This window comes from Pseudophryne corroboree, chromosome 7 (assembly GCF_028390025.1).
Source record: "Pseudophryne corroboree isolate aPseCor3 chromosome 7, aPseCor3.hap2, whole genome shotgun sequence".
NCBI lineage: Eukaryota > Metazoa > Chordata > Amphibia > Anura > Myobatrachidae > Pseudophryne > Pseudophryne corroboree.
In genome coordinates this window covers 149,547,998-149,572,949 of record NC_086450.1, presented here as the reverse complement: position 1 = coordinate 149,572,949, position 24,952 = coordinate 149,547,998, and the positions used below count along the sequence as shown (strand labels likewise).

Here is a 24,952-nt window from a genome sequence, read left to right as displayed (position 1 = left end):
CACGCTGCTCACAGGCAATGCACTGCCTAGTCACGGTCGCGAAGTTGCAGCCTGGCCCACTTATCTGCACCCGCGATACGCGCGCCCGTGCACACGCACCGCAGGTTGAATGAGTCTGGCCACATCAGTAGGTAATAATCATTCGAACATTTTAAGCACTTTAATGTCTTTTTTGACTGGTGCTAACTTTAAGGTAAACTTATTGCTACAGTATGCACAATGGAAACATTCATTTTGTAAGCAGGAGCTTTTCACTAGGAACCTGTGGAATCACTAAGAAGTAGGTCTATCAGTCATTATCACCCAGTGAAAGCATGCTCTAGAATACTTGTTAGGTGTCCTTAACAGGTTTATATTACCTTTACCTGGCAATGAAGCACATGACTCTAGTTTACCACTTAAAGACAACTTTACTTTAATGAAAGTCACGAGCAGCAATAGAGAGAAGCATTTGTATAGCCCTCTCATAACAATATATAGAATACAGAACAAAAGGAAACATGCATACTTACTTGCCGTTCCAGTTTTTCCCATCCTTGCAACCCAGTTGCCTGAGAACACTACATCTGGACATAGCAAACAGGAAACAGTAAGTAAAAGGGCACCGTGAAAAATAAATACAAAAACAGGTAATGATGCAAATTCATATTTTCACCATGCATTTTCAATAGGGCACTAGTAATCCATTAGGTTAACATTGCAGAAGATACAATGCGTGTTACACATCCCAGTCTTTCAAGACACAGTAATACCACTAAAGGACATATACAATATAGATCTATCTCAAAGCCTTGTCCAATACAGAGCTAAATATTATAAATGAAGGCAGTTTATGCATTTCTATGTATAGAACCTATCAACCTCACAATGCAGTTATTAATTTAAGTCGTAAGCTTCCGTATAAAGGACAGCAACTTGCTGATTGAGCGCTGTGGCCAATCAGGAGCCAACTGGTATATATTCCTTTGAATTGGATTCCTTAGAGCAGTGGTTTCCAAACTGGAGTGTCTCGGGGCACTTACAGGGGTGCCCTGGGTTGGGGATACAATTAAAACTATTATGGACCATGTAATAGAAAAAACAGCGCTCGCGGCTTCCCATCATAAAATATGTGTACAAACAGGTTTAATTATGTGGTAAGGAACAGGATTTGCTTCTGTTCGTCCACATATTTTATGATGGGAAGCCACGAGCACTGTTTTGTCTATTACATGGGATGATATAAACACAATTTACTTAAAAATGTTTTTATGAATTTCACAATAAGAAAGTTTTGGCCTAGGGGCAACATACAAAAAACTCTGATACTCTAGTGCACAGTGATTCAAAACAGTTTGGGAACCACTTACTAGTGTTCTTATACACCCTTATAGAAAGGACTAATGAACATCAAAAACGTTACATTCCAGATATATATCAATTAAGTAAAATGCATTGTTGTGTGTTGACCTGGCTTTCCCAATAAATAACCTGGCTTTCTCAATAAAGTAAAATAAGATTTTACTTACCGATAAATCTATTTCTCGGAGTCCGTAGTGGATGCTGGGGTTCCTGAAAGGACCATGGGGAATAGCGGCTCCGCAGGAGACAGGGCACAAAAAGTAAAGCTTTTCCAGATCAGGTGGTGTGCACTGGCTCCTCCCCCTATGACCCTCCTCCAGACTCCAGTTAGGTACTGTGCCCGGACGAGCGTACACAATAAGGGAGGATTTTGAATCCCGGGTAAGACTCATACCAGCCACACCAATCACACCGTACAACTTGTGATCTAAACCCAGTTAACAGTATGATAACAGCGGAGCCTCTGAAAGATGGCTTCCTTCAACAATAACCCGAATTAGTTAACAATAACTATGTACAATTATTGCAGATAATCCGCACTTGGGATGGGCGCCCAGCATCCACTACGGACTCCGAGAAATAGATTTATCGGTAAGTAAAATCTTATTTTCTCTATCGTCCTAGTGGATGCTGGGGTTCCTGAAAGGACCATGGGGATTATACCAAAGCTCCCAAACGGGCGGGAGAGTGCGGATGACTCTGCAGCACCGAATGAGAGAACTCCAGGTCCTCCTTAGCCAGAGTATCAAATTTGTAAAATTTTACAAACGTGTTCTCCCCTGACCACGTAGCTGCTCGGCAGAGTTGTAATGCCGAGACCCCTCGGGCAGCCGCCCAAGATGAGCCCACCTTCCTTGTGGAGTGGGCCTTTACAGATTTAGGCTGTGGCAGGCCTGCCACAGAATGTGCAAGTTGGATTGTGCTACAGATCCAACGAGCAATCGTCTGCTTAGACGCAGGAGCACCCATCTTGTTGGGTGCATACAATATAAACAACGAGTCAGATTTTCTGACTCCAGCTGTCCTTGCAATATATATTTTTAATGCTCTGACAACGTCCAGTAACTTGGAGTCCTCCAAGTCACTTGTAGCCGCAGGCACTACAATAGGCTGATTCAGATGAAATGCTGACACCACCTTAGGGAGAAAATGCGGACGAGTCCGCAGTTCTGCCCTGTCCGAATGGAAAATCAGATATGGGCTTTTGTAAGATAAAGCTGCCAGTTCTGACACTCTCCTGGCCGAAGCCAGGGCTAGAAGCATGGTCACTTTCCATGTGAGATATTTCAAATCCACCTTTTTTAGTGGTTCAAACCAATGAGATTTTAGAAAGTCCAAAACCACATTGAGATCCCACGGTGCCACTGGAGGCACCACAGGAGGCTGTATATGCAGCACTCCCTTAACAAAGGTCTGGACTTCAGGGACTGAAGCCAATTCTTTTTGAAAGAAAATCGACAGGGCCGAAATTTGAACCTTAATAGATCCCAATTTGAGACCCATAGACAATCCTGATTGCAGGAAATGTAGGAATCGACCCAGTTGAAATTCCTCCGTCGGAGCACTCCGATCTTCGCACCACGCAACATATTTTCGCCAAATTCGGTGATAATGTTGCACGGTTACTTCCTTCCTTGCTTTAATCAAAGTAGGAATGACTTCTTCCGGCATGCCTTTTTCCTTTAGGATCCTGCGTTCAACCGCCATGCCGTCAAACGCAGCCGCGGTAAGTCTTGAAACCGACAGGGACCCTGCTGAAGCAAGTCCCTCCTTAGAGGTAGAGGCCACGGATCTTCCGTGATCATCTCTTGAAGTTCCGGGTACCAAGTCCTTCTTGGCCAATCCGGAACCACTAGTATCGTTCTCACGCCTCTTTGCCGTATAATTCTCAATACTTTTGGTATGAGAGGCAGAGGAGGAAACACATACACCGACTGGTACACCCAAGGCGTTACCAGCGCGTCCACAGCTATTGCCTGCGGATCTCTTGACCTGGCGCAATACCTGTCCAGTTTTTTGTTGAGGCGAGACGCCATCATGTCCACCATTGGTCTTTCCCAACGGGTTACCAGCATGTGGAAAACTTCTGGATGAAGTCCCCACTCTCCCGGGTGAAGATCGTGTCTGCTGAGGAAGTCTGCTTCCCAGTTGTCCACTCCCGGGATGAACACTGCTGACAGTGCTATCACATGATTCTCTGCCCAGCGAAGAATCCTTGCAGCTTCTGCCATTGCACTCCTGCTTCTTGTGCCGCCCTGTCTGTTCACATGGGCGACTGCCGTGATGTTGTCCGACTGGATCAACACCGGTTTTCCTTGAAGCAGAGGTTCTGCCTGGTGTAGAGCATTGTATATTGCGCTTAGTTCCAGAATGTTTATGTGAAGAGACGTTTCCAGGCTCGTCCATACTCCCTGGAAGTTTCTTCCTTGTGTGACTGCTCCCCAGCCTCTCAGGCTGGCGTCCGTGGTCACCAGGATCCAATCCTGTATGCCGAATCTGCGGCCCTCCAATAGATGAGGACTCTGCAACCACCACAGAAGAGACACCCTTGTCCTTGGAGACAGGGTTATCCGTAGGTGCATCTGAAGATGTGACCCTGACCATTTGTCCAACAGATCCCTTTGGAAAATTCTTGCGTGGAATCTGCCGAATGGAATTGCTTCGTAAGAAGCCACCATTTTTCCCAGGACTCTTGTGCATTGATGTACAGACACCTTTCCTGGTTTTAGGAGGTTCCTGACAAGCTCGGATAACTCCTTGGCTTTTTCCTCCGGGAGAAAAACCTTTTTCTGAACCGTGTCCAGAATCATCCCTAGGAACAGCAGACGAGTTGTCGGCATTAACTGGGATTTTGGAATATTCAGAATCCACCCGTGCTGTTTTAGCACTTCTTGAGACAGTGCTAATCCCATCTCTAGCTGTTCTCTGGACCTTGCCCTTATTAGGAGATCGTCCAAGTATGGGATAATTAATACGCCTTTTCTTCGAAGAAGAATCATCATCTCGGCCATTACCTTTGTTAAGACCCGATGTGCCGTGGACAATCCGAACGGCAGCGTCTGAAACTGATAGTGACAGTTTTGTACAACGAACCTGAGGTACCCCTGGTGTGAGGGGTAAATTGGAACGTGGAGATACGCATCCTTGATGTCCAAGGATACCATAAAGTCCCCTTCTTCCAGGTTCGCTATCACTGCTCTGAGTGACTCCATCTTGAACTTGAACTTCTTTATGTACAGGTTCAAGGATTTCAGATTTAGAATAGGTCTTACCGAGCCATCCGGCTTCGGTACCACAAATAGAGTGGAATAATACCCCTTCCCTTGTTGCAGAAGAGGTACCTTGACTATCACCTGCTGAGAGTACAGCTTGTGAATGGCTTCCAAAACCGTCTCCCTTTCGGAGGGGGACGTTGGTAAAGCAGACTTCAGGAAACGGCGAGGTGGATCTGTCTCTAATTCCAACCTGTACCCCTGAGATATTATCTGCAGGATCCAGGGATCTACTTGCGAGTGAGCCCACTGCGCGCTGTAATTTTTGAGACGACCCCCCACCGTCCCCGAGTCCGCTTGAGAAGCCCCAGCGTCATGCTGAGGCTTTTGTAGAAGCTGGGGAGGGCTTCTGATCCTGGGAAGGAGCTGCCTGTTGCTGTCTCTTCCCTCGACCTCTGCCTCGTGGCAGATATGAATAGCCCTTTGCTCTCTTATTTTTAAAGGAACGAAAGGGCTGCGGTTGAAAGGTCGGTGCCTTTTTCTGTTGGGGAGTGACTTGAGGTAGAAAGGTGGATTTCCCGGCTGTAGCCGTGGCCACCAAATCTGATAGACCGACTCCAAATAACTCCTCCCCTTTATACTGCAAAACTTCCATATGCCGTTTTGAATCCGCATCGCCTGTCCACTGTCGCGTCCATAAAGCTCTTCTGGCCGAAATGGACATAGCACTTACCCGTGATGCCAGTGTGCAGATATCCCTCTGTGCATCACGCATATAAAGAAATGCATCCTTTATTTGTTCTAACGACAGTAAAATATTGTCCCTGTCCAGGGTATCAATATTTTCAATCAGGGACTCTGACCAAACTACCCCAGCACTGCACATCCAGGCAGTCGCTATAGCTGGTCGTAGTATAACACCTGCATGTGTGTATATACTTTTTTGGATATTTTCCATCCTCCTATCTGATGGATCTTTAAGTGCGGCCGTCTCAGGAGAGGGTAACGCCACTTGTTTAGATAAGCGTGTTAGCGCCTTGTCCACCCTAGGAGGTGTTTCCCAGCGCTCCCTAACCTCTGGCGGGAAAGGGTATAATGCCAGTAATTTCTTTGAAATTATCAGCTTTTTATCAGGGGCAACCCACGCTTCATTACACACGTCATTTAATTCTTCTGATTCAGGAAAAACTATAGGTAGTTTTTTCACACCCCACATAATACCCTGTTTAGTGGTACCTGTAGTATCAGCTAAATGTAACGCCTCCTTCATTGCCAAAATCATATAACGTGTGGCCCTACTGGAAAATACGGTTGATTCGTCACCGTCACCACTGGAGTCATCGCCTGTGTCTGGGTCTGTGTCGACCGACTGAGGCAAAGGGCGTTTCACAGCCCCTGACGGTGTTTGAGTCGCCTGGACAGGCACTAATTGATTGTCCGGCCGTCTCATGTCGTCAAACGACTGCTTTAGCGTGTTGACACTATCCCGTAGTTCCATAAATAAAGGCATCCATTCTGGTGTCGACTCCCTAGGGGGTGACATCCTCATATTTGGCAATTGCTCTGCCTCCACGCCAATATCGTCCTCATACATGTCGACACACACGTACCGACACACAGCAGACACACAGGGAATGCTCCTAACGAAGACAGGACCCACTAGCCCTTTGGGGAGACAGAGGGAGAGTTTGCCAGCACACACCAAAAGCGCTATATATATATATCAGGGATAGCCTTATAATAAGTGCTCCCTTATAGCTGCTTTGTTATATCAAAATATCGCCATAAATTTGCCCCCCCTCTCTGTTTTACCCTGTTTCTGTAGTGCAGTGCAGGGGAGAGACTTGGGAGCCGTCCTGACCAGCGGAGCTGTGAGAGGAAATGGCGCCGTGTGCTGAGGAGATAGGCCCCGCCCCTTTTCTGGCGGGCTCGTCTCCCGCTATTTAGAGAAATCAGGCAGGGGTTAAATATCTCCATATAGCCTCTGGGGGCTATATGTGAGGTATTTTTAGCCTTTATATAGGTTACATTTGCCTCCCAGGGCGCCCCCCTCCCAGCGCCCTGCACCCTCAGTGACTGCCGTGTGAAGTGTGCTGAGAGGAAAATGGCGCACAGCTGCAGTGCTGTGCGCTACCTTTAGAAGACTGCAGGAGTCTTCAGCCGCCGATTCTGGACCTCTTCTGACTTCAGCATCTGCAAGGGGGCCGGCGGCGCGGCTCCGGTGACCATCCAGGCTGTACCTGTGATCGTCCCTCTGGAGCTTGATGTCCAGTAGCCAAGAAGCCAATCCATCCTGCACGCAGGTGAGTTGACTCCTTCTCCCCTCAGTCCCTCGCTGCAGTGATCCTGTTGCCAGCAGGAATCACTGTAAAATAAAAAACCTAGCTAAACTTTTTCTAAGCAGCTCTTTAGGAGAGCCACCTAGATTGCACCCTTCTCGGCCGGGCACAAAAATCTAACTGGAGTCTGGAGGAGGGTCATAGGGGGAGGAGCCAGTGCACACCACCTGATCTGGAAAAGCTTTACTTTTTGTGCCCTGTCTCCTGCGGAGCCGCTATTCCCCATGGTCCTTTCAGGAACCCCAGCATCCACTAGGACGATAGAGAAATGTTAATTCCTCACTCCATTACATTCACCAAAGCACCTCCTACAGCTCTAGGGCAGTGTTATGAGTGGATATTATACAGGTCAGAGATTTAAGAATTTATCTGAGCAACTGCAAGATCACTAAATACTGTACTACCCTTTTGTATGACACAAAGGGGGCAATTCAAATGTTTGAAAAGTGGGTTGGGTGTCTGTTTTTTTACTTTCTATTAGACAGGCCAACTGACTTTTCAAACAATTGAATATCCCCCAAATAATCCACACAGTGCATTTCTGCAAAGCTAGTAAGCCAAGCGGTCACTCATTGAGTCTGCTGTGTTAAAACCCCTCATACTCTGATGTCAACCTGCTACTGTGGAGTGAAAGGGAGAAGATGGGGGGCAGGGAATAAGAGAGAGGGTAAAGAGTGGGAGAGCACAAGATAAATGAGTAGAGAGATAAGAAGAGAGGGAGAGATAGACAGTGAAAGAGGGGGGTGAGAGACAGGGAGAGAGATATAGGAAAAGAGAGGGGAGCAGTGCCGAGTAGAGATGGAAAAGTGGAGAGGTAGGACCAAGAAAGCAAAAACCTCCGCTACAGAAAGCCATGGGGTTCATGTTTTCTATGAATGCTGTACACCCGCAATGTGTCAAAAGATGGGTCCAAAATAATAGCAAAAGTCATATTTAGCCTAGTATAAACACTCCAGTTATTTCATGTATATTATTCAGCTCAGTAATACACAATCTATAGTATGCATGTTAAAATATTGCTGTATATATATATATATATATATATATATATATATATATATATCTATATATAATTCTCAATTGGGTGGTGCTTCTGGATCTTGAAATGAAAGATGATATTTATTTAGCGGAGGAGTCTTCTAGGTAAAAGAAATGCTTTGTACAGAAAAGACTGGTGAATTTACTAATGGCCATTGTCACTCACAGCAAGCATAATTCACATTAATTGCTTTGTTTTCCTTGTCCACATCTAGTAACACTTTAGACACACAAAAAAAAGCACAAAAGCTGTGTGTATGGCTTTGTGATGGAGAATTATGATGGAGGATGGGTAACACAGATAAATACAATCTGTAGCAGAACCACTGCATCCTGTTTTTTGGATCCTTTGTGGGTAGGAAGAAAATTTTAATTTTGGAGGCAAGTACAAAACTTACACCATCTCCAACACCAACATGTTTCTATCCAGGCCATTGTCTATTGCAAAATTTCGATTTTGCTACTTTATTTCTCAGTCCAAATCGTAAATAAATTCAGTTTGGTCCCAATGGGAAAAACACGAACACACATCTTATTGAGACATCTTAACACGTTTCACTTGCCTGTTAATAAAGTCTATTGCTTGTGCTTTCAGCTGCTCTGCGCTGTGCAAATCTGCGAGGATAAGGACATCGGCAACATTTTCCACTGACAGGTTACTACACAAAGCCTCTTCGCACAGGACTTTGAGTCGTTCCAAAGCATACTGGCAAAGGAAGGAAAATGTTACTTAACACTACAGCAAGTCACCTAGATTTAAAAGTATGTAAGTACAGGATTAAGAACAATCTTCTATAAGTCATGAGTTTCCTGACTATGCCTCACACACACAAAAAGGAGATTTATGGTAGACTTACCATAGTTAAATCTCTTTATGCGGGGTACACTGGATTCCAGAGGGAATACATCAGGATGTAGAGTTGGATCTTGATCCGAGGCACCAACAGGCTAAAGCTTTGCCTGTTCCCAGGATGCACTGCAGCGTCTCCTCTATAACTCCGCCTCCGGGCACTGGAGCTCAGTTTCGTTAACCAGTCCAATGCAGTAGCAGGTAAAAGAGACGGCAGATGTTAGTCACATAGAACCACATTCTCATGTCAGGAGAACGGACCAGCGGCTAATGCCATACAAACCCGAAGAAGCTAATTGCGTCAGGGTGGGCGCCCTGGTTGAATCCAGTGTACCTCGCAGAAAGAGATTTAACTATGGTAAGTCTACCATAAATCTCCTTTTCTGCAGCGGGGTACACTGTGTTCCACAGGGAATACATCGGGGATGTCCTAAAGCAGTTCCTCATGGGAGGGGATGCACTGTAGCGGGCACAAGAACCCGGTGTCCAAAGGAAGCATCCTGGGAGGCGGAAGTATCAAAGGCATACAGCCTAATGAACGTGTTCACTGAGGACCACGTAGCCGCCTTTCACAATTGTTCAGCGGACGCGCCACGGCGGGCCGCCCAAGAAGGTCCAACAGACAGAGTAGAATGGGCTTTGATAGCAGCAGGAGCTTGGAGTCCAGCCTGCGCATAGGCTTGTGCAATCACCATTCTAATCCATGTGGCCAAGGTTTGCTTATTCCCAGGCCAGCCAAGTTTGTGAAAACCAAAAAGTACAAACAGGGTATCTGACCTCTTGATAGAGGCAGTCCTCTCCATGTAGATACGGAGAGCCCATACCACATCCAAAGACCGTTCTTTGGAAGACAAACCAGAACAGATAAAAGCCGGAACCATAATCTCTTTGTTAAGATGGAAAGAAGATACCACTTTAGGTAGATAACCGGGCGAGTTCGAAGAACTGCCCGGTCACGGGGAAAAATCAAAAAGGGTGGACGACAGGACAAAGTACCTAAATCCGACACCCTCCTAACAGAGGCAATAGCCAGCGTAAGGCAATTCAGGTCCACAGACTCAGGAGGTTCAAATGGAGACTCTTGTAGGGCATTTAAGATAACAGACGGATCACATAGGAAGGCTGAATCCGTAAAACACCCTGAGTGAAAGTATGAACGTCAGGAATAGACACAATTTTTCTCTGAAACCACACCAACAAGACAGATATATGAACCTGGCGAAGGTCTAAATCTAGGCCTTCTTGCAGAAAAGCTAAAAAGCCTGGAAGTTCTGAATGAACAGGCATCATAATTCTTAGCAGCACACCATGTGAAGTAAGAGTTCCAGACCCTGTAATAAATCCGTGCAGAAGCCGGTTTGCCGGCCTTCAACATAGTTTGAATAACCGCCTCAGAGAATCCCTTGGCCCTCAGGTGTGAAGCTTCAAGAGCCACGCTGTCAAAGCTAGTCTGGCCAGGTCCAGATAGACACAACGGTCCTGAATAAGGAGGTCTGGGTGTTGAGGAAGTAGAAGAGGACGCTCTATCGAGAGGCCCTGCAATGCCGCCTGGGCCACGCTGGAGCGACTACAAGTAGCATTTCTCTTTCTTGCTTGAACTTCCGTAGTATCATGAGCAGGAGTGATACTGGAGGGAACACGTATGGCAGCCGAAAGTTCCATGGAATTGCCAGTGCGTCCGCGAACGCTGCTTGAGGATCCCTTGTCCTTGATCCGAAGACCGGAACCTTGTGATTGTGTCAAGACGCCATCTGGTAGGCCCCAGATGTCCACTAGGAGTTGAAAGACTTCCGGATGTAGACTCCACTTTCCGGCATGAACGACCCGACGACTGGGGAAATCTGCTTTCCAGTTGAGGACTCTGGGAATGAACACTGCCGATATTGCCGGCAGATGGCGTTCCGCCCAATGGAGTATTTATGATACTTCCAGCATTGCCATGCGGCTTTGAGTGCCGCCTTGATGATTTATGTACGCCACCGTAGTGGCGTTGTCTGATTGTACTTGAACAGGCCTGTTCTGTACCAGAGGCAGGGCCAGTGTCAACACATTGAACACTGCCGCAATTACAGAATGTTTATCGGGAGGAGAGATTCCTCCTTGGTCCACTGACCCTGGAGAGAGTGTTGCTCCAACACCGCACCCCAACCCCACAGACTGGCGTCCGTTGTTAGGAGGACCCAATTGGAGATCCAGAAGGGACGGCCCCTGCTCAACTTTTGGTCCTGTAGCTAACCAGCTCAGTGACAGACGAACCTCCGGAGTCAAGGAGATCATATGAGACCTGATCCGTGAGGCAGGCCGTCCCACTTGGAAAGGATTAACCTCTGCAGAGGGCGGGAATGAAATTGAGCGTACTCTACCATGTCGAACGCAGACACCATGAGGTCTAGTACTTGCATCGCCGAGTGTATCGACACTCTTGGGCGAGAGAGGAAGTATCTGATCCTGTTCTTAAGTTTCAGGACTTTCTCTGGAGACAGAAACAATTGCTGGCTGTGCGTGTCCAGCAGTGCCCCCAGGTGCACCATGCTTCGAGCAGGGACCAGCAAGGACTTTTTCCAGTTGATGAGCCACCCGTGGGCGTGTAGGAATTGGACCGTCAGTTCCAGATGACTGAGGAGAACATCTTGGGAGCTCGCCAGTATCAGCAAGTCGTCCAGATACGGCAGGATCCTGATTCCCTCACGGCGGAGAAGGGCCGTCATCACGGCCATGACCTTGGTGAAGATCCGAGGGGCCGTGGACAGTCCAAATGGCAGGGCCTGGAATTGATAATGTAGGTTGCCAATAGCAAACCGCAGATATTGCTGATGCGATAAAGCAATAGGTATGTGGAGGTAAGCATCCTTTATGTCCAGGGATACCATATAGTCTTTCGGTTCCATGGCCAGTACAATAGAGAGCAGAGTTTTCGTAAGGAATTTGGACACTCTCACAAATTTGTTCAATGATTTGAGGTTTGAGTATAGGCTGGAAGGACCCATTTGACTTCGGAACTAGAAACAGGGTCAAATAGTATCCCCTGCCTCTCCGAGATACCGGCACTACCACTCCTGTGTTCAGGAGGGATTGCACAACCAAGTGTAGAGCTTGCGCTTTCAACGGATCCGAAGGGATAACCAATGAGCAGAACTGGCAAGGGGGACGTATCTTGAAAGAGATTGCGTACCCGTGAGACACAACTTCCCGCACCCAGACGTGCCAGAAGTGGTCTTTAACCATCCCTGGGCGAACTGCAGAAGTCAGCCTCCCACCCTGGGGTCCCCCAGGGGTGGCCTGCCCCGTCATGCAGCAGGCTTGTCTTGTTTGGAAGCAGGCTGACGGGCGGCCCAGGATTGTTTAGGTTTGGGCTTAGTGGTTTTGGAGCAACAAGCCTGTCTCGGGTATGCCTGGCTTTTTCCTTTCCCTGGAGGTCAAAAGGAACAAAAAGTGGCACTCTTAGCCTTCAGAGCAGAAGGATTAGTACTTGGAAGAAATGCAGTCTTAGCAGTTGCCAAGTCAGTCACAATCTTGTTCAGATCCTCCCCAAATAGGATGTCTCCCTTAAAAGGGAGCACCTCCAAGGTCTTTTTGGAGTCCAGGCCCACCTTCCAGGACCTCAACCACAGAATTCGGCGAGCAAGGATAGACATAGTAGAAGTCTTGGCCGCCATAACACCTGCCTCAGAAGCCACCTCTTGAATATAGTGGGAGGCTGTGGTAATAAGAAAGATATTGTCTGGCAGTGTCAGAAAAATCCTGAGGCAGCTCATCCTCAAGGCTGCCACAGTGGGTCTATGTACAGCACCGGTAAGAGAGCAAATAGACTTCAGGCAACCCTCCACACGCTTATCTGTCGTTTCCTTCAGTGAGGTGAGTGGTGACAGGCAGAGTAGATGACACCACAAGAAGGGCAACATGAGAGTCCACCGGCGGTGGAGTTTCCCACTTGTTACTCAACTCCGCAGGGATAGGATAATGAGCTAGCATCTTATTAGACAGGGAAAATTTCTTTCCTGGAGACGACCAGGATTCCTGACGTATGTCAATTAAATAGTCAGAATGTGGTAAGACTACTTTAGTAACCTTCTGACGTTTGAACTTATCAGGTTTCTTAGACGCAGTAGTGGGGTCGATCTCATCATCTATTTGGAGAATCAGCTTAAAAGCCTCCACTAGGTCAGGAACATCAACCTGGGTTGTAGATTCCTCATCAGAAGCGACTGTATCAGTGTCTGACAGATCAGTATATTCCCCATCCTCATCAGAAGAATTATCCAAAATATTAGTGGATTGTGAGGAAGAAATGGCCAGCTTAGATGACCCCTTGGCCCCAGAGGGGCGTGGGGTAGACTTTTGTCTAACCAAAGATTGATTTAATTGTTGTAACTGGGAAGACAGAGTGTCCGCCCAGGGCAGATTAACTACAGGGAAAATATGTGGCTGTAATGGCACAGGAGGTCCCACAGGGGGCGTAAGACGTGTCACAAGCGTATTCAGCATACTTGAGAACGCTGCCCAAGGTGGGTCCTGATTGGCCACAGGTGCTGCGGGTTGACTGAGAGGTGTATGGCACCCAGTGCCTGAACCATTAGCTAAAACTTCCCCCTCAGGTATATCCTTGGTGCCAGCACTGCATGATGCAGAAGCGTCCGCGGATTTCCCGCCCTGTGTGGCAGACATTATAGGGAATGTAGCCTTAGAGCGTAACAGTACAATATAGCCAAACACAATACCTGCAAATAACCCCCTGTGTTATGTGACAGTAAATACAGGGCACAAACAGAGGATTCATGCGGCATGAGGTGACTGAAAAACATAGCAAAAATACCAAACCGTATATACTGTGTAGCACTATATATATATATATATATATATATATATATAAATAATATATATATATATATATATATATATATATATATATATATATATATATATATATATATATACACATATACATATAGAGATCAGCTCAACTATTTGTGAAGATGGCGCCAAAATCTCTGTCAGAGAGTGAGGGAGAGTGAAATGCAGCTCCAGGGCGGGAACATCAGCAGTAGATGGCACCCGGAGCTGGGGGAGGGGCTACAGGTCAGCGCCTTATCTGCCATTCTGGTAATCACCACCGGGTACTGTGGAGCCTATGTAAAAATAGGATATTAATACCTACCGGTAAATACTTTTCTCTTAGTCCGTAGAGGATGCTGGGGACTCCAAAAGGACCATGGGGTATAGACCGGATCCGCAGGAGACATGGGCACACTATAAGACTTTGAATGGGTGTGAACTGGCTCCTCCCTCTATGCCCCTCCTCCAGACTCCAGTTAGAGAACTGTGCCCAGGGAGACGGACACTTCGAGGAAAGAATTTATTGTTTAAACACGGTGAGTGTCATACCAGCTCACACCTCGAACATGCCGCAGAACGTGGCATTCAAAAGAACACCAGCCGACGGCATGAAAGATATACAGCAATATGCTGACCGAAAATGTAACACAACCTGTGTGTAAACACGACCAATAATAGCATACCGCATGCCATGGTATGAATAACTTCAGCAACAGACTTGACTGAAAAGAAACACCACCTGAGTGTAACCACCAATAGCTGCAGATACAGTACGCACTGGGACGGGCGCCCAGCATCCTATACGGACTAAGAGAAAAGGATTTACCGGTAGGTATTAAAAACCTATTTTCTCATACGTCCTAGAGCAGAGGTTCTCAAACTCGGTCCTCGGGGGCACACACAGTGCATGTTTTGCAGGTAACCCAGCAGGTGCACAGGTGTATTAATTACTCACTGACACATTTTAAAAGGTCCACAGGTGGAGCTAATTATTTCACTTGCGATTCTGTGAGGGGACCTGCAAAACATGCACTGTGTGTGCCCCCGAGGACCGAGTTTGAGAACCTCTGTCCTAGAGGATGCTGGGGACTCCAAAAGGACCATGGGGTTTATACCAAAGCTCCAGAATGGGCGGGAGAGTGCGGACGACTCTACAGCACTGACTGAGCAAACATGAGGTCCTCATCAGACAGGGTATCAAACTTGTAGAACTTAGCAAAAGTTTTGAACCCGACCAAGTAGCTGCTCGGCAAAGTTGAACCGCCGAGACTCCTCGGGCAGCCGGTCAAGATGAGCCCACCTTCCTGGTAGAATGGGCCTTCACCGACTTCGGTAACGGCAATCCAGCCGTAGAATGAGCATGCCGAATCGTATTACAGATCCAGCGTGCAATAGTCTGCTTAGAAGCAGGAGCCCCAATTTTGTTGGGAGCATACAGGATAAACAGAGCCTCTGATTTCCTAATCTGAGCCGTTCTGGCAACATAAATTTTCAAAGCTCTCACTACATCGAGAGACTTTGAATCAGCCAAGGCTTCAGTAGCCACAGGTACTACAATAGGTTGGTTCATGTGAAACGAAGAAACCACCTTTGGCAGAAATTGTTGACGAGTTCTCAATTCCGCTCTATCCACATGGAAGATCAAATAGGGGCTCTTGTGAGACAAAGCCGCTAATTCCGACACCCGCCTTGCGGACGCCAAGGCCAACAGCATGACCACTTTCCAAGTGAGAAATTTTAACTCAACCTTTCGTAAAGGTTCCAACCGGTGTGACGTAAGAAACTGCAACACCACGTTAAGGTCCCATGGTGCCACTGGGGCAACAATGGCGGTTGGAAGTGCAGCACCCCTTTCACGAAAGTCCGAACTTCTGAAAGGGTGGCCAATTATTTTTTGAAAGAAAATTGATAAAGCCTAAATCTGCACTTTAATGGAGCCATACTTTAGGCCTGCAGCAACACCTGTTTGCAAAAAATGGAGAAAACGACCGAGCTGAAATTCTTCCGTAGGAGCTCTCTTGGATTCACACCAAGACATATACTCCCTCCAAATACGGTGGTAAAGCTTCGCCGTTACTCCTTTCCGAGCCTGAAGCAACGTGGGAATGACTTCACCGGAAATACCCTTTCGGGCTAGGACATGGCGTTCAACTGCCATGCCGTCAAACGCAGCCGCGGTAAGTCACGATAAACGCCCGGACCTAGCTGTAACAGGTCCTCTCGTAGAAGAAGAGGCCAGGGATCTTTTATGAGTAAGTCTTGAAGATCTGGATACCATGCCCTCCTTGGCTAGACCGGAACAATGAAGATCGCCTGAACCTTTGTTCTTCTTATGTTTATCACCTTCGGAAAGAGTGAAAGTGGAGGGAACACATAGAACGACTGAAACACCCACGGTGTCAGGAGGGCGTCCACTGCTATTGCTTGAGTGTCCCTTGACCTGGAACAATATCCCTGAAGTTTCTTGTTGAGGCGAGACGCCATCATGTCTAACTGAGGAATTCCCCAAAGACTTGTCACTTCTGTGAAAACTTCTTGATGAAGACCCCACTCTCCCGGATGGAGATTGTGTCTGCTGAGGAAGTCTATTTCTCCGTTGTCTACACCCGGAACGAAGACCGCTAATAGAGCGTTTACATGCCCTTTCGCCCAGTGGAAAACTTTTGCGGCTTCTGCCATTGCTGCTTTGCTCCTCGTTCTGCCCTATTGGCTTACTTACGCCACTGCTGTTAAGTCGTCCGACAGAATTAAGACGGGCAGATCGTGAAGAAGATGTTCCGTTGTAAATAGCTCTTAATTCAAGAATGCTTATTGCAGACAAGCTACCCGGCTTGAACTTTTCTGGAAATTCTTCGCCTGGAAAGACTGCTCCCCAGCCTCGGAGACTTGTATCCATGGACACCAGGATCTAATCCTGGATCCCGAACCTTCGTCCCTCTAGGAGGTGGAAACTGTGAAGCCGCCACAGGAAAGATATCCTGGTTCAGGAAAAATAAGATTTTACTTACCGGTAAATCTATTTCTCGTAGTCCGTAGAGGATGCCGAGGACTCCGTAAGGACCATGGGGATAGACGGGCTCCGCAGGAGACATGGGCACTTTTAGAAAGAATTTAGCTCCTGGTGTGCACTGGCTCCTCCCTCTATGCCCCTCCTCCAGACCTCAGTTAGAGAAACTGTGCCCAGAGGAGACTGACAGTACAAGGAAAGGATTTTGGTATTCCAGGGCAAGATTCATACCAGTCACACCAATCACACCGTATAACCTGCGATAACAACCCAGTTAACAGTATGACAATAACATAGCATCAGTTCACGCCCGATGCAACAATAACATAACCCTTATTGAAGCAATAACTATATACAAGTATTGCAGAAGAAGTCCGCACTTGGGACGGGCGCCCAGCATCCTCTACGGACTACGAGAAATAGATTTACCGGTAAGTAAAATCTTATTTTCTCTAACGTCCTGGAGGATGCTGGGGACTCCGTAAGGACCATGGGGATTAGACCAAAGCTCCCAAACGGGCGGGAGAGTGCGGATGACTCTGCAGCACCGATTGAGCAAACATGAGGTCCTCCTCAGCCAGGGTATCAAACTTATAGAATTTTGCAAAGGTGTTTGAACCCGACCAAGTAGCAGCTCGACACAGCTGTAGTGCCGAGACCCCTCGGGCAGCCGCCCAAGAAGAGCCCACTTTTCTAGTGGAATGGGCCTTGACCGATTTCGGTAACGGCAATCCTGCCGTAGAATGCGCCTGCTGAATCGTGTTACAGATCCAGCGAGCAATAGTCTGCTTTGAAGCAGGGCCGCCAAGCTTGTTGGCTGCATACAGAACAAACAGTGTTTCTGTCTTCCGGACTCTAGCCGTCCTGGCTACATACATTTTCAAAGCCCTGACCACCCACATCAAGGGACTCGGAATCCTCTAAGTCCCGAGTAGCCACAGGCACCACAATAGATTGGTTCATATGAAAGGATGAAACCACTTTTGGCAGGAAGATAGGGGCTTTTATGTGACAAAGCCGCTAATTCCGACACTCGCCTAGCCGAAGCCAGGGCTAATAACATGACCACCTTCCACGTGAGATATTTCAACTTCACCGTTTCAAGTGGTTCAAACCAGTGTGACTTTAGGAAGCTTAACACCACATTAAGGTCCCAAGGCGCCACCGGAGGCACAAAGGGAGGCTGAATATGCAGTACTCCCTTTACAAAAGTCTGAACTTCTGGGAGAGAAGCCAATTCTTTTTGAAAGAAAATGGATAGGGACGAAATCTGGACCTTAATGGAGCCTAATTTAAGACCCAAATCCACTCCAGTTTGTAGGAAGTGAAGGAAACGGCCCAGATGGAATTCTTCCGTAGGAGCATGCCTGGCCTCACACCAAGAAACATATTTTCGCCATATACGGTGATAATGTTTTGCTGTTACATCCTTCCTAGCCTTTATCAGCGTAGGGATAACCTCGTCCGGAATGCCTTTTTCTGCTAGGATCCGGCGTTCAACCGCCATGCCGTCAAACGCAGCCGCGGTAAGTCTTGGAACAGACAGGGTCCCTGTTGCAACAGGTCCTGTCTTAGAGGAAGAGGCCACGGATCTTCTGTGAGCATTTCATGCAGATCTGGATACCAGGTCCGTCGTGGCCAATCTGGAACAACGAGGATTGTTCTCACTCCTTTTCTTCTTACTATTCTCAATACCTTGGGTATGAGAGGAAGAGGAGGAAATACATAGACTGACCGGAACACCCACGGTGTCACTAGGGCGTCTACCGCTATTGCCTGAGGGTCTCTGGACCTGGCGCAATACCTCTGTAGCTTTTTGTTGAGGCGGGACGCCATCATGTCTATCTGTGGCAGTTCCCACCGACTCACAATCTGTGCGAAGACTTCTGGATGAAGTCCCTACTCTCCCGGGGGTAGGTCGTGTCTGCTGAGGAAGTCTGCTTCCCAGTTGTCTACTCCCGGAATGAACACTGCTGACAGTGCGCTTACATGATTCTCCGCCCAGCGAAGAATCCTGGTGGCTTCCGCCATTGCCACTCTGCTCCTTGTGCCGCCTTGGCGGTTTACATGAGCCACTGCAGTGATGTTGTCTGACTGGATCAGAACTGGTTGGTCGCGAAGTAAGGTCTCCGCTTGACGTAGGGCGTTGTATATGGCCCTTAGTTCCAGGATGTTGATGTGCAGACAAGTCTCTTGACTTGACCAAAGACCCTGGAAATTTCTTCCCTGTGTGACTGCTCCCCAACCTCGGAGGCTTGCGTCCGTGGTCACCAGGATCCAATCCTGAATGCCGAATCTGCAGCCCTCGAGAAGGTGAGCACTCTGCAGCCACCACAGGAGTGACACCCTGGCCCTGGGGGACAGGATGATCAACCGATGCATCTGTAGATGTGACCCGGACCACTTGTCCAGCAGATCACATTGGAAAGTCCTCGCATGGAACCTGCCAAAGGGAATGGCCTCGTATGAGGCCACCATCTTTCCCAGGACTCGAGTGCAATGATGCACTGACACCTGTCTTGATTTCAAAAGGTTCCTGACCAGAGTCATAAGTTCCTGGGTTTTTTCTATCGGAAGATAAACCCTTTTCTGGGTCATGTTCAGAATCATGCCCAAGAAAGGCAGACGAGTCGTAGGAACCAACTGTGACTTTGGAATATTGAGAATCCAGCAGTGTTGTTGTAACACTTTCAGTGAAAGCGATACGCTGTTCAGCAACTGCTCTCTTGATCTCGCTTTTATGAGGAGATCGTCCAAGTACGGGATAATTGTGACACCCTGCTTGCGCAGGAGCACCATCATTTCCGCCATTACCTTGGTGAAAATCCTCGGGGCCGTTGAGAGACCAAACGGCAACGTCTGAAATTGGTAATGACAGTCCTGTACCGCAAATCTTAGGTACGCCTGATGAGGTGGATAAATGGGGACATGAAGGTATGCATCCTTTATGTCCAGTGACACCATAAAATCCCCCCCTTCCAGGCTTGCGATGACCACTCTTAGCGACTTGAACCTTTTCAAGTATAGGTTCAGAGATTTTAAATTCAATATGGGTCTGACCGAACCGTCCGGTTTCGGAACTACAAACATGGTCGAATAATAACCCCTTCCCTGTTGAAGGAGGGGAACCTCGACCACCACCTGCTTAAAATACAATTTTTGTATTGCCTTTAACACTATCTCCCTCTCTAGGGGGGAAGACGGTAGGGCCGATTTTAAATACCGGCGAGGAGGCACCTCTTCGAATTCCAGCTTGTAACCCTGAGACACAATTTCTATTGCCCAGGGATCCACCTGGGAGTGAACCCACATGTGGCTGAAATTCCGAAGACGCGCCCCCACTGGCCCCGACTCCGCCAGTGGAGCCCCAGCGTCATGCGGTGGATTTTGCAGAGGCCGGGGAGGACTTCTGTTCCTTGGAACTAGCTGTGTTGTGCAGCTTCTTTCCTCTGCCCCTACCTCTGGCAAGAAAGGACGCACCTCGGACTTTCTTGTTTCTTTGTGAACGAAAGGACTGCATTTGATAATGCGGTGCTCTCTTAGGCTGTGAGGGAACATAAGGCAAAAAATTTGACTTTCCAGCTGTAGCTGTGGAGACCAGGTCCGAGAGACCTTCTCCGAACAATTCCTCAGCCCTGTAAGGTAAAACCTCCATATGCCTTTTTGAGTCGGCATTACCTGTCCATTGCCGAGTCCACAGGACCCTTCTGGCAGAAATCGACATATCGTTTATTCTAGAACCCAGTAGACTAATGTCTCTTTGAGCATCTCTCATATAAAGGACAGCGTCTTTAATATGCCCCAGGTTCAATAAAACAGTATCCTTATCTAGGGAATCAATCTCCTCTGATAATGTATCTGTCCATGCCGCTACCGCACTACAGACCCAGGCCGACGCGATTGCTGGTCTGAGTAAGGTACCTAAATGTGTATAAATGGACTTCAGGGTACCCTCCTGTTTGCGATCAGCAGCATCCATGAGGGTAGCCGTATCCTGTGACGGCAGGGCTACCTTTTTGGATAAGCGTGTCAAAGCTTTGTCCACCCTAGGGGAGGATTCTCATTGTAACCTGTCCGTTGGCGGGAAAGGATACGCCATAAGAATCCGTTTGGAAATCTGCAGTTTTTTATCTGGAGATTCCCAAGCTTTTTCACATAACTCATTCAGTTCGTGTGAGGGGGGGAAGTTACCTCAGGTTTCTTTTCCTTATACATATACACCCTCGAGTCAGGGACAGGGGTTTCCTCTGTTAAGTGCAAAACATCCTTTATCGCTATAATCAAATATCGAAGGGATTTAGCCAATTTTGGCTGTAACTTTGCATCATCGTAATCGACACTGGAGTCAGAATCCATGTCAGTATCTGTGTCAACAATTTGGGATAGTGGGCGCTTATGAGACCCTGACGGTCCCTGCGACATAGGATCAGGCACAGGTTGAGATCCTGAGTGCCCCAATGCATCAGCCTTGTCTAATCTTTTATGCAAGGAATTAACATTATCATTTAAAACTTTCCACATATCCATCCAATCAGGTGTCGGCGCCGTCGGCGGAGACACCACATTCATTTGCTCCCGCTCCTCTCCCACATAGCCTTCCTCATCAGACATGTCGACACAAGCGTACCGACACACCACACACACAGGGAATGTCCTTTCTGAAAACAGGTCCCCCACGAGGCCCTTTGGAGAGACAGAGAGAGAGTATGCCAGCACACACCCCAGCGCTATATAACCCAGGAATAACACACTAACTTAATGTTAACCCAGTAGCTGCTGTTTATATCTTTTTTGCGCCTAATTATGTGCCCCCCCCCCTCTCTTTTCAACCCTCTTCTACCGTGTATCAGCAGGGGAGAGCCTGGGGAGCTTCCTCTCAGCGTGCTGTGGAGAAAAAATGGCGCTGGTGAGTGCTGAGGGAGAAGCCCCGCCCCCTCGTAGGCGGGCTTCTGTCCCGCTTAAATTGTAATTCTTTGGCGGGGGCTCATACATATATACAGTGCCCAGCTGTATATATGTGGTCTTTTGCCAATATGAGGTCCCAAATGCTGCCCAGGGCGCCCCCCCCTGCGCCCTGCACCCTTAGTGTGACCGGAGTATGTGTAGGTGTGTGGAGCAATGGCGCACAGCTGCAGTGCTGTGCGTTACCTCCAGTGAAGATCACGAAGTCTTCTGCCGCCTGTGAAGTCTTCTTGCTTCTCCTACTCACCCGGCTTATGTCTTCCGGCTCTGCGAGGGGGACGGCGGCGCGGCTCTGGGACGGACGGCGAGGGTGAGATCCTGCGTACCGATCCCTCTGGAGCTAATGGTGTCCAGTAGCCTAAGAAGCAGGACCTAGCTTCAGAGAGTAGGGCTGCTTCTCTCCCCTCAGTCCCACGATGCAGGGAGTCTGTTGCCAGCAGAGCTCCCTGAAAATAAAAAACCTAACAAAATACTTTCTCTCAGCAAACTCAGGAGAGCTCACTGAAAAGCACCCAGAACTAAATTCTTTCTTAAAGTGCCCATGTCTCCTATGGAGTCCCAAGCATCCTCTAGGACGTTAGAGAAATAGGATTATTTTCCGGTGCATGTGCAGGTGAGACCCGGGCCACATGTCCAACTGGTCCCGCAAAAACCACTCTGGCATTTGACCTGCTCACCGAATGGCCTCGTAGGCCGCAACCATCTTCTTCATCAACGGAACGTATTGATGGGTTTACATTGTAGCAAATCTGAACAGACTCTGGATCCTCAGATCTCTTTCCACAGGAAAAAACAAACTCTCAACAGTTCAGTATCTAATCTTATTCCCAACTCCGACATCTGCGTCGTCGGGAACAGCGATTCTCTGTGTTGAACACTGTCAGAGAGAAACAACGATTTGTACCACTTGTTTCCAGACCTCGCCGTAGTCAGGAGAGCGTCCCAGCACAGAATAATAATGGCTCTTACTATTGAGGGAAAACCATCACACCGCCATCACCCAGGTAAGCTCCATGCGGATGAAACCGCATTCAAACCCTTTCTTCTTTTAGAGGTTGGAGATCCCTGCCCTGAGAGATTCCATCTTGTAGTTCAACTTCTTAAGTAGAAATCCTTTGGGATTGTTCTGACCGAGCTGTCTGGGCTCAGAAGCACGAAAAAACTTTTATAACAGCTTTTTTTTTGTGTGACAGGGACAGCAGGCCCATGTCCTGATCCTGACCAAACTCTTGTATGGCGTCGCATACTGCCTTCCCGTCCAGAGGAGAATCGGTAAGCTCTATTTTGAAACATCAGTGAGGGGAATCATCTGGAACCTCCAGTATGTCCCCCTTTGGACTCCATTCTTAACTCACTGGTCCAAGTCCATTCCAGGACTGACTGAAGAGTATTAGATGAGTTCCCACCTGTGTGGGCTCCAGCAAGATAGACCTAGCGATATGCGGTGGATGTGGTAGAAACATAGGACAACATCTGCTTCTGCAACTTGAAAAGTCTGCAGACCTCTTACCTTATCACCTTCCTCCACCTGCAAAGAAAGGGAAAAAAACGGTATTCCCACCGGTCAAAATGACTGCATCCTACAAAAAATGCGTCACCAACCGTTGTGAGGGACATAGCTCAAGAAGGTAGACTTACCAGTGGTATCTGCCAAGATCAACTTAACCAAGCCATCCCCAAACCAGGTTACACCTTCCTAGGGAAGATACTCCAGTATTCCTCGGAGCCAGCTTCAGCTTGCCCTTGGTGAATCCACCACGCCCTCCTAGTCGAGAGGGCCATGGAAGTGGCCCGCGAACCCAAGAGGCCCATACCTCTCGTATTCGCACGGCAGCATGCTGCAATGTTCTAGAGAAGACCCAACTTAAGGAATATCCCCTCTCTCTCTAGGGTAATTATATCGGATACCAAAGTAACTGACTATTTCTGAATGTAAGCACTCCCCCATGCGTATATGTAATGCAAATATCATCAAAGCATATAATTAAAATATCACTTAGCTTCCTGTATACGATCCTTTGTGACAGGGCCCCATGCAGACCAGGGGTTGACTTTCACTTTATTCTATCCACGGCGGGAAAAGAATAAACACTCGGACTCCTCGCGAGGATTTGAGACCATCACGTCACGGCTGACCGAGAGCTTTATCAACAGAGCTACCAGCACATGAGAAGGAATAACTTTACTTCAGCATTCATTAGAAATCGTAATATGAATATACATATTTAAATACACATATACACACATATTCTATATATACATCATACATATCAGTGATCGCAAAAACGCGCTATAGCGCGTATTTTACCCCATAATGAGGATCGGGGACTCGCTTTTACAAAATGAGTGCGTCCCTGGGGACGCGCTCCGTTGTAGGCAGTCCTGTAGCTCCTTTGATCTCTCCGCCGGGTCCCGCTGCCAATCTTGTGGCTTCATTGATGTCTCTGGGTCCAGCGGCCAATCCTGTGGTGCCTTTTAGGTCCAGCGGCCAATCACATGTATACACCAAGGTCTCCCTCTCAAACCCCTCCAATAGCCGGGCTTCCGGGAGGACTAGTAGACGGGGAGGAGGAGCTGTTGGTGCCTTTCACTCCTGTATGTAGCGCCGGCACCCGTACTCAGAAGGCGGCCCGAACTGCAGCGTTAACAGGCTCTCTCTGCAGCCACCCGTCTCCTCCCCGTCCCAGCGCTGCTATTCACTTCTCCCCCCTCACCGCCGCGGCCACTCAGGATGCGGGGGCATGCGCCGGTGGATTCCCAGGGGTGGGGGGTAGAAGCGAATAGCAGGGCTGGGACGGGGAGGAGACGGGTGGCCGCAGAGAAAGCCTGTTAATGCTGTAGAAGAGGTTACTACATCCCGCCCACAGCAGTAAGGAGCTGAAGAGAAGAATTTCAAGCAGCCCCTGGCATGGAGGATTCATGTTAGTAATAAACATATGGGCAATTGGGATGGCAGCAGCTAACGATTCAAACACTGGGGGTGAGGGCAGTGCCCAGCATACACCAACACAAATGCACACATTGGCCAGCATAGTTACCCCACTCCCAAATACCCACACCCTCCATAGCCACACAGTGCCATCACATGCACCCCACCAACCACACAGTGCCCATCATACACACCCCCAATACCCACACATTGCCCATTATACACACTCACACAGTGCCAATCATACGCACTCCCCACAACGTGTTCACACTGCCCATTATACACACACCCATCTGACACCCCCTCCACTGACACCCGTGATCACTGTGTCTGGGGACGACAACTGGGGGTCCAAGATGGTGGCTACAATGTGCCTAAGTGGTCACCTGGTGCAATGTGTGTAACGTGCTCTACCTGGCGCAATGTGTATAACGTGCTCTA

General features: G+C 48.1%; 1 protein-coding gene across 1 annotated transcript in view; it reads right to left on the bottom strand.

The window, feature by feature from the left end:
* Nucleotides 1-24,952, bottom strand: part of SPOPL (speckle type BTB/POZ protein like) — a 161,455-nt gene that overhangs the window by 7,985 nt on the left and 128,518 nt on the right. Inside the window, exons 8-9 of the mRNA XM_063933725.1 lie at nt 8,494-8,636; nt 513-566 (exon numbers count right to left, since the gene is read on the bottom strand). Coding sequence (XP_063789795.1) covers nt 513-566; nt 8,494-8,636 — 197 coding nt within the window. The remainder of the gene's footprint in view (nt 1-512; nt 567-8,493; nt 8,637-24,952) is intronic.